Raw genomic sequence first — 12,837 nt, 5'->3', positions numbered from 1 at the left:
AGGCCCTCAGCAACAGCGTTCCACAGCTCAGACGTAAACTGGGAGCCACGATCGCTGGAAAGGTCAGACGGGGCGCCAAAACGAGCAACCCAGGTCCCGATGAACGCCCGGGCAACATCGGCAGTCGTCGTCGAAGACAGCGGAACGGCCTCCGGCCAGCGGGTTGTCCTGTCCACCATGGTGAGCAGGTAGGTGAAGCCGTGGGAGGAAGGCAGGGGACCCACCAGGTCGACGTTCACGTGGTCGAACCGCCGCTCAGGTACCAGGAACGGCGCCAAGGGAGCCTTGGTGTGGCGGTGCACCTTGGCCCGTTGGCACGCCACGCATGTGGTCACCCAGTCTCTTACATCCTTTTTGAGGCCATGCCAGACGAACTTAGCCGTGACCAGTTTTTGAGATGGCTTCCTGCCCGGGTGTGAGAGCCCATGGACCGCGTCGAAAACACGTCGGCGCCACCCACTGGGAACGACAGGCCTGGGCTGACCCATTGAGACATCGCACAGGAGTGTGGCACCGGCATCGGTGAAGGCCACATCCTGCAACTGAAGCCCTGTGATCGCCGTCCTGTAAGCCTGCACGTCCGGGTCGGCGGCCTGGTCCGCAGCCATGCAGGCATAGTCGAGGCCCAGATGAACGGCCCCAGCGACGGCCCGGGACAGGCAGTCAGCAACGAGGTTGGTCTTGCCAGCGACATGACGTATGTCCGTAGTAAACTCCGAGATGTAGGAGAGGTGACGCTGTTGGCGTGCAGACCACGGTTCAGCCACCTTGGCCATAGCAAAAGTCAGCGGCCTGTGGTCCACAAACGCTGTGAATGGGCGAGCCTCCAGCAGGAACCGGAAGTGACGGACAGCCAGGTAGAGGCCTAGGAGCTCCCGATCAAAAGTGCTGTACTTGCGCTCGCTGGGACGCAGCTGTCGACTAAAGAAAGCGAGCGGCTGCCAGGCGCCGCCCACCCACTGCTCGTGCACTGCGCCGACAGCATAGTCCGAAGCGTCAGTAGTGATGGCGATGGGAGCCCCGGGCCACGGGTGAGCCAGCATGGTTGCATTGGCTAGAGCAGTCTTGGCAGCCCTGAATGCACTGTCCCTCTCCGGGGACCAGTCCACAGCGTGCTTGGGGGATTTGCGTTTAAGGGCCTCATAAAGGGGCCGCATGACGTGAGCAGCTCGGGGCAGGAAACGGTGATAAAATGTCACCATGCCGATGAACTCTTGTAGGGACCTGACCGTGAGCGGCCTAGGAAAGGTCGTGATGGCATCCACCTTCGACGGAAGGGGAACAGCCCCCTCCCCAGTGACTCGGTGCCCGAGAAAGTCAATGGTCGCCAGGCCGAACTGGCACTTAGCCGGATTGATGATAAGGCCGTGCGTGCTGAGCCGCTCGAACAGAGTCCGGAGGTGGGACAGGTGCTCGGCTTTGGAGGTGCTGGCGATGAGAATGTCGTCCAGGTAGACGAAAAGAAAAGGCAGGTCCCGCAGCACCGAGTCCATGAGGCGCTGGAATGTCTGTGCAGCGTTCTTAAGGCCAAACGGCATGCGAAGAAACTCAAACAGTCCGAAAGGAGTAATCACAGCCGTTTTGGGGATGTCCAGCGGGTGGACAGGCACCTGGTGGTATCCACGCACAAGATCCACCTTGGAAAAAATGACCTTCCCGGCCAAGTGGGCGGAAAAATCCTGGATGTGCGGGACTGGATAACGATCCGGCGTAGTCGCCTCGTTAAGACGGCGGTAATCGCCACACGGGCGCCACCCACCGCCAGGCTTTGAGACCATATGAAGAGGGGAAGCCCATGGGCTGCTGGAGCGGCGAATGATGCCGAGGCGCTCCATGGACTCGAACTCTGCTTTGGCGATGGTAAGCTTGGCAGGGTCGAGACGGCGAGCCCGAGCATAGACCGGAGAACCTGCAGTGGCTAAGTGGTGCTCCACACCATGCTTGGCTGTGGACGAAGAGAAGGTGGGTTGCGTGAGGGCCGGGAACTCAGCGAGGAGCCGGGTGAACTCATCCGTGGCGGAGAGCATGTTGGACAGTCTGACAGAATTCGCCCCCCCGAGCGTGCACGCGTAAGAACAGTAGGTGGCCGCGTCGATCAAACGGCGGTTTTTCACGTCCACCAGCAGGCCATACGCGCAGAGGAAATCTGCGCCGATGAGGGGAAAAGACACGTTTGCCAATACAAAGTCCCAGTCGAACTGCTGCCCGCCAAAACCCAGAGACACATGCCTGGTGCCGTAGGTGCGGATAGGGGTACCATTAGCAGCTTCCATCGGGGGGCCGTGTCCGTTGGACCGGATGTCCGCTGCTGATGCGGGCAGGATGCTGCTCTGTGCACCTGAGTCACACAGGAACCGCCGGCCGGAGATTGTGTCCTGAATGAAAAGCAGCCTGCCAGTCCGGCCAGCACACGAGGCCACTACCGTGTGCTGGCGCTGGCGTTTCCCGGCACGCCAAAAGAACACGGGGGCCGGCACCGCTTGGCAGTGGGGCCAAACCTTGTGTGGTAATAGCACAAACCAGTGTCCCGCCCCTGGCGTGGGGCTGTTGCCGCGACAGCGACCGCCGTGACGTGGGGCAGCGGCGAAAAGGGCAGGGCAGGTAACAGCGCAGCCGCACATTGTTGTTGGCCAGCGAGGAAAAAACTTGTCAGCCTCCGCAGCCAGGGCACGGCAGTCTGTTATTTTAGTGTTGGCCAGAGCAGCCCGTACCTGAGAAGGCAGCTGTCGCAGGAACAGGTGGATGAAGAGGAAATCGGGCTTATTTGCTCCCATGAGGCTCAGCATCCTATCCATAAGTTCAGATGGTTTATTATCACCCAGACCTTGCAGGGAGAAGAGACGGTCGGCACGCTCTGCATCAGAAGGCTGGAACGTCTTCAGCAGGTGAGTTTTGAGCGCGTCGTATTTAGCCGCCCGAGGGGGGGAAACAATCAAACTCTCCACTCTGAGCGCAGTTGAACTTCCAAGGGCTGACACGACATGATAATACTTAGTAGCGTCGTCGGTAACGTTCCGCAACGCGAACTGAGCTTCCGCCTGTGCAAACCAGGTCGCGGGAGAAGCTTCCCAAAACTCCGGTAATTTAACAGGAGCGGCCGTCGCCATGGTTACGTGCTGTCACTGTCACTAGTAGAAACGTCTAGCAGACGAAAGTCGGGGTCACCAATGTAGGAATTGCAAGAAGGAACGTACTGCAACTTCTCTCTTTGGGCACGCAGAACAACGTGTCCCATTTATTTCACACACTCACTCATACTGACAACACAACAACACACACCTGTTCAGTATTGTCTCTAATCAGACCCCTCCACTCTCTTAAAGAGCCAGTGGTGAATTATGCCCTAAGACAGTCACTACAATATAATATTATTTATTAAATATGTAAATCTTTGAATGATCACTGATGCAAAGCAAAGCACATCAGCTGTAGGCTACAGCGGTGGTTTCCAAACTGAGGGGCAGGTCCCATTTTTATGGGTCACGACGAGTAGATTTACCTTTTAATAATTATTATTTCAAAAAAAGATGTTCATGTGCAAATAGCATATCATATATAGCATACATTGAAGCTCACAAAGTGTAAGCTTGTAGATCGGCTATTTTCAAAACGTTTGGAAACCACTACTCCACTAAGTACAGCCGACTTCCACAAACAACACTTCTCTGCTTGAGCATTAAGTGTCTTATTATCAAATGAACCCCCATGCGCACAAGTTAAAGCATGCACTCACTCATGCACGCACGTAAACACTAATATGGTATTTGTCTTTGTATTGTTAGCCTCCCTTCTATTTATGTCAAGAAAGGTATGTGTTAAATCTAGGTCCTAATGAGCTGTGGGCGGGCTTTCAGGTTTAGGTTAAGTCAGATATGATACCTTTTACTTACTTACTTACTGCCGGCTGGCATGTAGGGCAGCAACAAAGGATTGTTAATTTCCTTTGTTGCTGCTTCTGTAACAAGATCTTTTTTTTACTGTACTGGGTTGTTAGCCCTGTGCCCAACCCCCAACCTGGAGGACCAGTGGATATAATACCTTTTAAAGACTTCTAATACCCTTCAGACTTACATACATGACAAATTTAAGACTAGTAACACAATAGCAGCGGTGGCCTAGTGGTTAGAGGGGCGGCCTTGATACCGGAAGGTCCCTAGTTCGATTCCCCAATTCATCACATCAATCATGAATCACCGCTGAATAGCCCTTCAGCAAGGCTTCCATGCAGGGTCTGGCTGTAAATAAGTTCCGCACTTAGTCCAACACCCTGGGTAAACAACAAACTTTGCTTTGCTAGCACACGACACCGATAACTTTTGTACCCAAGTCCAGATAGCCATAATGTTTACATACAGGATATCTGGCTATCTGGTGATAACATCTATTGTTTATGAAGTGCCAGGAATGCCAGGAAACTGACTGTGGACAGTCTATTTATCAGCTGAATAGATGAACTCACAGTAGCTATTAATTACCTTGAGTACCAGTAATCTGGGGACAGCTTGACGATATTGTGTTACTAATATCTGTGTTACTAATTGTGTTACTAATCTTACTGATGTCCTCTGAAAAAATGTTGCTTGAGAACAGTTAACATTGTCTGGCCTTTTTAAGACCTAAATACAACTGAGTCCTTTATAAAATAATAATAATAAACTTTATTTGTATAGCACCTTTCATGACATGAAATGCAGCTCAAAGTGCTTTACAGAGCAAGAATACAATTACAACTACTTTAACAATAAAGCAAAAAAGAAAAGCAAAAGCATAAAAATGCCTTATTTTCACATAGATGAAGTTAATATTTCTTAAGACTTCTACAGAAACCCTGTTAACGGTTAACGGTTAATTAACCATAAGGACTTATGGTAATCGGTTAAGAATATGCACAACAGAACTCCACCTTTTTACAGAGCAATGCACAACATGTCTGTATCTGTCTGACTGTATGTCTCCCATTAGGGAATGCATTCCCCATCCATTTATGCAATACCTGTTGTACTTGTACAGAATATCCATTGTACCTGTAGTCAGAGTATCCTGTGTGGTACCCACTACCATACGATATGACTGATCAACTAAATATGGATATGGGGTTCCCTGATGTCATCAAAAACTGCTGATGTGATGTTGATGACGTCCATGGGCATAAATGGGAGGCAGAGACCCACAGACAGCCAGGCCTAGTATTAAATTAAACTTTAGAGCAGTGGTTTTCAAAGTGGGGGTCCAAGGACACCAAGGGGTCCTTGGGGGAGGTTTCAGGCAGTCCTCAGCCAAATGATTGATAGTTAGGAACCAAATGAACCCTTACAGATCTGTAACTTCAACCTGTAAGGCCCAATGGAACCAATTAAAGGGACGTTCACTCTGATTCTAAGTCAAGTGGATGGCAGAGTTCACACAACTATATAGTCCCCCAAGGATTCCCCCAGGGGTGGGTGGGTGGGTGAGTGAGTGAGTGAGTGAATGAATGAGTCTCTCTCTCTCTCTCTCTCTCTCTCTCTCTCTCTCTCTCTCTCTCTCTCTCTCTCTCTCTCTCTCTCTCTCTCTCTCTCTCTCTCTCTCTCTCTCTCTCTCTCTCTCTCTCTCTCTCTCTCTCTCTCTCTCTCTCTCTCTCTCTCTCTCTCTCTCTCTCTCTCTCTCTCTCTCTCTCTCTCTCTCTCTCTCATATGCACAGAACCACAATGGAAACAAGCCCCTAGGGCTTTTTGTGTTATCCTTATAGCAAGCATTGTAAAATCATACCACTGTACTATTTGCAAACTGTTAATAAAGTATTCAATCAATCAATTTTCAATGAAAAGTGGGAGATGAGGACATATTAAAGCAAAGAAACAGAGAGAGCATGAAACGTACTGAGTTTCTGCTGGTCTTCAGGTTCCTGCTGTTTAATAGGAACAGCTGGGTCTGTAGAATTCATCTTCACCTGCAGTCTGATCATCTTCACCTGCAGCCTGGACTCCATAGATGTGTCTGCAATGAAGGAATTGATACAGGATTAATAAACTCAACTTCAATATTAGCAGACGATAAGGGAGGAGGAAAGTTGGTCAATTACCTGTGTATTTGGTCATTACGTTTTGATCATCATGCAGAGCAAGAGCACTAATCCTATTTGTCTTGTGTGTAACTAGGGATGGAGATCAAGACCCAGTCATTGTCTGGTTGACAATGACATACTATGCATCGAACCACAAGTATTAGCACCACTGTTTCCTGATTGACCCAGCACACTCCTACTGTAGCTTGATTTATGATGGGGCAATTAAGTTCTAAATAGCATATATTCTATCTACAAATAACCTATGAGCTTGTTATTTTGAAAAATAAATCGTGACAATGTGTGCAAATCTTTGAATATATATTTTTTTAAAGCGAGCATTTGTAACTCAAATCTTTGGAACAAAATATTTTACAAATGTTCACTTTGAAAAATACATATTCAAAGATTTGCACACATTTTTGAAAATAGCAGATCTACAAGCTCATAGCGCGGTACTCGGGAGTGCCGCGCTATGAGCTTGTAGATCTGCTATTTTTGATTAGCCAAAGAAATCTTAAAATGACACAGATGCGTTCCCGGTCTTAATGGATTAAGAATGTATAAGAATAAATTGTATGAGAATAAATTCACGGATTGGCCACGCTTTGCGCCACGTTCGTGCCACTGCATCAGTATAAGTGGGGCAGCGGTGGCCTAATAGATAGATGAGCGCACGTGTTGCCTGAAAGTTAAGGAATAGTCCGGGTGGGGAAGTTCAAGTGAATGGTCACCACTACCCACAACCGCTGAAGTGCCCTTGAGTAAGGCACTGAACCCCCAACTAGGGCTGTCACCATTACACACTTAAGTTGACGATTAATTGTCACTCAAATAATTGCGATGAACGATTTAATTGTGTGTTTGGCCATTGAACACTGGAACATTATCAATGAAAAATAATTTCTGTTTGCCTTTTAGGCTTTGTAATCAAAAAATTGCACAGGGCAGATAAGACAAATAACTTAAATTTACAAAGACATTATTGACATATTTAATACTTGTAGGAATGCAAAAATAGCAGAAATAGCTGATCGACAAGCTTACAACGCGTCACTTCTTCGTGACGCGTTGTAAGCTTGTCGATCAGCTATTTCTGCTTTTTTAATATTTGAAAACGTATGAACATTTTTCAACATGGAAACGATTAAGCAAAAATAATTGCGATTATCTCAAATAAATGCAATTAGACGATTACGTAATAATTGTGACAGGCCTCCCCCCAACTGCTCCATTGGGGCTGCTTAGTGGTCAACGGTATAAGATATTTGTGGTTGTACAGGTTTTAATGTGTGTGTGTCTGTACAGGGCGTTGCTGGAAATGAACAGTCACCACCCTGGGTAAATATAGAACTTAAGTGTGGACAACAGAACTGCTCCTCTTTACAGAGCAATGCATGACATGTCTCTCTATCTGTCTGTTTTCAGGCGGTCCCCGCAGCTAAATGATTGATAGTTAGTAACCAAATGGACCATTACAGGTCTGTAACTCTGTAAAACTGACCAAAGGGCAGGTCACACTGAGCACTATAACTATAAAAATATATATAGTTTTAAAAATGGTCAAGTGGATGGCAGAGTTTACGCCACAACAAATACAATGGTGAACAATATAGTTATAGTTCTCGTTATACAGTAGTTATAGTGCGGCGGTTCTTACATTCTTGTATTTGTTTTGCTGAGGATAAGGTTAGGAATAAGGTTAGGTTTAGGCATAGTTTTACTGAGGTTACATTTAGGAATAAGGTTAGGTTTAGGCATAGTTTTACTGAGGTTACATTGAGGAATAAGGTTAGGTTTAGCCATAGTTTTACTGAGGTTACATTGAGGAATAAGGTTAGGTTTAGCCATAGTTTTACTGAGGTTACGTTTAGGAATAAGGTTAGGTTCAGCCATAGTTTTACTGAGGCTACGTTTAGGAATAAGGTTAGGTTCAGCCATAGTTTTACTGAGGTCACGTTTAGGTATAAGGTTAGGTTCAGCCATAGTTTTACTGAGGTTACATTTAGGAATAAGGTTAGGTTTAGCCATAGTTTTACTGAGGTTACATTTAGGAATAAGGTTAGGTTCAGCCATAGTTTACTGAGGTTACATTTAGGTATAAGGTTAGGTTCAGCCATAGTTTTACCGAGGTCACGTTTAGGAATAAGGTTAGGTTCAGCCATAGTTTTACTGAGGTTACGTTTAGGAATAAGGTTAGGTTCAGCCATAGTTTTACTGAGGTCACGTTTAGGAATAAGGTTAGGTTCAGCCATAGTTTTACTGAGGTCACGTTTAGGAATAAGGATAGGTTCAGCCATAGTTTTACTGAGGTTACGTTTAGGAATAAGGTTAGGTTTAGCCATAGTTTTACTGAGGTTACGTTTAGGAATACCTGGTGGCGACCGTTCCGAGGTCGCCGGATTTGCCCCGAGGCGAGCGTGTTTTGGGGCAAGCGTTCTTGTATTCTATGTAGTGGGGGGGGGGGGGGGGGTCTGTGCTTCATTACTTTCTCAGCTAAGGGGTCTTTGGCATGAAAAACGCTGAAGACCCCTGTCATAGAGTATATAGGTATATTATGTACATATCTTTAGATTTTTGCCTACCTGCGACACGTTTCTCTGTTGTCTTCCTTTTCTCCTTGCTCTGCCTGCCCCCCTTCATGTCTTCTCTCTTTCTGAAAACAAGACAAAGATTATGGAGCTGCTTGCACAACAACCAATCCCCCCCCTTCCCTTTTTTTCCCTTCTCTTGTACATATTTTTCACTCTTCATACCAGTAACCTGTAAGCTGATTGTATGACGTTCTGTATAGTAGTGTGTATCTGTCTGTCTCTTATGTCATCATGATTTGTGTGCGTGGGGATCTCATTTTAAACAAGCTCAGTGCTTAATGAGTCTTCCAGTTTAGTAGTAACCTGACACCGTCAAATGGAAGAAGCTTGCGATACACTTTCGTTTCACAGCGTACTTCCATCTGAGACTCCGTAGGCAGAATCGATGACAGGCGGTTTTTCTTTTTTTTTCAAGCTACTAGGCAGGTGATTGGATGATCCCGCCCCTAGCAGCCGCTGATTGGTTCGAAAACGCAGCGACAGGGGCAGCTCAACTCCCTGTGCAATCCCAGACGTAATCTGCCGAGGGCTAAAAGTGCGATGCGATTTTGCAAAGGCAGATTCGTCTGGAACCAGGCTAGTTTAGTAGACCTTGTATTGTGAATTTGTACTTCCATGTACTGTTGTTCTCATGTCTTACTAAATAAAGTACATCAATCAATCTCACCCACTTCTTTACACCTGTGACGCGACAATAAAGATGATTCTGACATTTTGTGTGTGTGTGTGTGTGTGTGTGTGTCAGTGGCGTACCCACCATAGAGGCAGGGCAGGCGGCCGCCTGCCCAACTAAAATCTAACCTCCCCTAGAAAATAAAGTAAAAGACTGAAAAACAGGCAGTGAAAAAAATCCAAAGACAATAGTGGCCGTCGGACCTCCTCGTCCATTCACGCGGCAGAGCGACGTCGCCTATAGTGATGCAAATGTTTTCCTTTATCTTCATGGGGTGCCAGGAGTGCCAGGTGTGGGGGTCTGGGCCATCACCTGTACTCACCTGGCATAAAAGGGGCTCTGAGAGCAGCTTGAGCCATTAAACTAGGCTACAACATGAAGAGACCACCGCTGAATAATTGATTGCTTGATTATACTTGCATATTGTTTTTATTAACGTTTTTCAGTTTTGTAGTCAGTGTAGTGTTGTTGTTAACTTGTTTCCCCGGAGATTTCCCCCCGACATTTTCCCGAGTGGGGGGGGGCGAGGGGGTAGAGAAAAAAAATCTCGCCTGCCCTAAATGTAATTTCTGGGAACGCCACTGGTGTGTGTGTGTGTGTATGTATACATACATACATACATACAGACAGACAGACATAAGGGGTCTTCAACAGAGGGTCCGGGACCCCTAGGGGGTCCTCAGAGTTACTACAGGGGGTCCGCCAAATCTTTGTATGATTGTATGATTTTTCTTTTTTCTATATTAACCACTTGAACCCTAGCATCCCTTTTCTGAGGAGAACTTTAGCCAAAAATAGCAGATCTACAAGCTCACAACGCCTCGCGCTGCTGTGAGCTTGTAGATCGGCTATTTTTGGCAAAGAGTTATAGGTGTGTAGAGGGAAAAAAAGAGCAGCAAAAGTATATCTGAAACACCATTTCATACAATATAGAGGGGGTCCCTGCTTCATCTCTCTCTCAGCTAGGGGGTCCTTGGCCTGAAAACGTTGAAGACCCCAGACAGACAGACAGACAGACAGACAGACAGACAGACAGACAGACATACATACATACATACATACATACATACATACATAATGCCTGCAGATCTGCTATTTTCAAATAGCCAAAGATACAGAGCTTATGGGTGGTTAATGTATGTTTAGTAATACAAATCTTAACTAAAGTTTTCAACTAACTGCAGTAAAAAGTACAATATTTGCCTGTGAGATGTAGTGAAGTAAAAGTATTGAAAATACTCCACTAAAGTAAAAAAAAAAAAATTGCACGTAAAAGTACAGTACATACTTTACACCACTACTTAGTTACTGGCCGCCAGCCCACCACGCACTAAAATACTTATGGCGGAAACACGTTTTCTGCTACAAGTTCAACTGTCAAATGTATATTAAACTAGAAGAGCCGACACCAACTGTCACGACCGTCATGGATGATCAACCTGGTGTTTGCACTTTCTCGTACATCTGCATAAACGTTCAGATTTCAAACATAAAGTGCTTACCCCATGGCCACGGATGTTATAACACTGTTCGGGCCCGCAGAAGTACCCGTACCTTCCGTATTGTTCAATAAAAAAGCATTTTAATCCGATCGGTGGCCATTTTTCTTCGTATGCTTTCCAACTACGCGACCTTATCGGTTGGGGAGTATATTGCACGCTGATACAACGTTATAACTCTATGAGAAAATGACCACCGATCTGATTTAAATGCTTTTTATTGAACAATAAGGATGATACGGGTACTTCTGAGGTCCCGTACAATATTGTAACATCCATGGCCATGGCGTAAGCACACTATATTTGAAATTATGTAGATGTAGCTGTAGAATACAACTCTCGTAGACGTATTTATGATTCTGACGTTTTCAATCTACGAGAGTTGTAGGGTTCACCCCCCATGGACATAGGGACTTTCTGCACTATACCCCGTAGACACTCCAAACATGTACAAATTGAAAATAAAAGGTGCTTACCCCCAAGCACCAAATGTTAACTCTCGCTACGGGGTAGTGGTTTAATGTAATAATCCTTATCTTTCAATAAAGAAGTGTTTTAATGCCGTCTGTGGCCAATTCTGTCGGAAGTTCCCATTGGGCGGTATTGACGCGCCCCATCTGGTGAAAGCCGGAATTACACTCAATGTAAACAGGTAAGTAAACGAGGGTGAAAACATGGCGTTCGGCCACAGACGGCATTAAAACGCTTCTTTGTTGAAAGATATGGATTATTACATTTAACTACTACCCCGTAGGGAGAGTTAACATTTGGGGCGTGGCGGCAAGCACCTTTATTTTCACATTTGTACATGTTTGGAGTATCTACGGGGCATAGTGCTGAAAGTCCCTGTGTCCATGGGGGGGTGAACCCTTACAACTCTCGTAGATTGAAAACGTCAGAATCATAAATACGTCTACGAGAGTTGTATTCTATAGCTAGTTTAGGGCTGAGAAAAAAAAGAAGAAACCCAGTATTTTAGACCAAATGTGAACATAATACATACATACCGGCTGTTCCGTGTACCTTTGTTCTCTGCTTTCATCAACTCATAGGTAACACTGAGGGAACAGCTTTTCCCTTGAGATCCAAAACTCCGTCACAAATAGTCGTTTGTTCTCCGTTTCTTCGCGACGTGTAACCGTTTAGTTAGATATTAAACACTAAAAGACTGCTTTTTGAATACCAATTCTTTGTTGTAACCGAATGCCAAGCTTCAGAACTTAAGTTCAGACTGTATAGTTTGACGTTTGTCCTGTAGTTAGTTAGGTAACTTATCATAGCACTGTGACGTCGCTATGGTATCAGTCAGAGCCGTATAAAGAGAGAGTCGCGCATCACGCGCTTTGATCTCGCCGCAAAGCGGGCTGCCATCAGGGAGGGTTGCCAGATCTACTTATTATAATTTCCCCGCAAGATTGTATTTGAAAATAGCCGATCTACAAGCTCACAACGCGTCGCATCGCGACGCGTTGTGAGCTATTTTCCTGGACCTGGTTGCTTGTTTCTGTCACAGAATCTGGCAACACTGGCTGCCGTGGGCTTGTAGTTCCAAACATCCGGAACTTTCTCATTGAGCTAGACAGAGCATTTTTTTGCATTCCATTCTTACGGTCGGAGTCAACGCCAGTGTCGTCACTCTCATAGTTGGTAGCGGCCAGCCAGCCCAAGAGAATACAAAAAACAAGACAAGTCGTGACAAGACAAGACAAGATAAAGTTCCTGTATCTGCGTGTATTAGGCGGCCGCCTTTTAAGGAGACTTGTTGGAAAGATTGAGTCTATTAATTCCAGTGGTGGAAAAAGTACTCAACTGTTTTACTGAAGTAAAATGCGACGCATTTGTGAACTTGTAGATCGGCTATATTTTCAAATGGCCCAAATGTAAGTGGTTAATGTATGTTTTGTAATAATAATTAAAATATGCAAAGTAACAAGTAACTAAAGTTTTCAAATAATTGTAGTGGAAAGTACAATATTTTACCTCTGAGATGTAGTGGAGAAGTAAAAGTATTGAAAACTGGAAATACTC

The 12,837-nt window shown here is 45.8% G+C and overlaps 1 protein-coding gene across 2 annotated transcripts in view; it reads right to left on the bottom strand.

Annotated features, from left to right (window-relative positions):
- The window catches only part of LOC311034589 (uncharacterized protein), a gene marked incomplete at its 3' end in the record, with an annotated part of 31,108 nt that extends 19,033 nt beyond the window's left edge, over positions 1–12,075 (bottom strand). The window contains exons 1-3 of one of the 2 annotated variants that reach the window (XM_084042469.1): positions 11,817–12,075; positions 8,629–8,699; positions 5,860–5,976 (exon numbers count right to left, since the gene is read on the bottom strand). In XM_084042469.1, coding sequence (XP_083898595.1) covers positions 5,860–5,976; positions 8,629–8,699; positions 11,817–11,851 — 223 coding nt within the window. In that variant the 5' untranslated portion in view covers positions 11,852–12,075. The remainder of the gene's footprint in view (positions 1–5,859; positions 5,977–8,628; positions 8,700–11,816) is intronic. The other variant, XM_084042470.1, reaches the window with a different exon arrangement.
- Positions 12,076–12,837: the final 762 nt, after the last annotated feature.

This window comes from Gymnoscopelus microlampas (genome assembly GCF_963454915.1).
Source record: "Gymnoscopelus microlampas genome assembly, chromosome: 19".
Taxonomy (NCBI): Eukaryota; Metazoa; Chordata; class Actinopteri; order Myctophiformes; family Myctophidae; genus Gymnoscopelus; species Gymnoscopelus microlampas.
The sequence above is the reverse complement of the archived record's forward strand: the minus strand, read 5'-3'. Positions and strand labels throughout refer to the sequence as shown.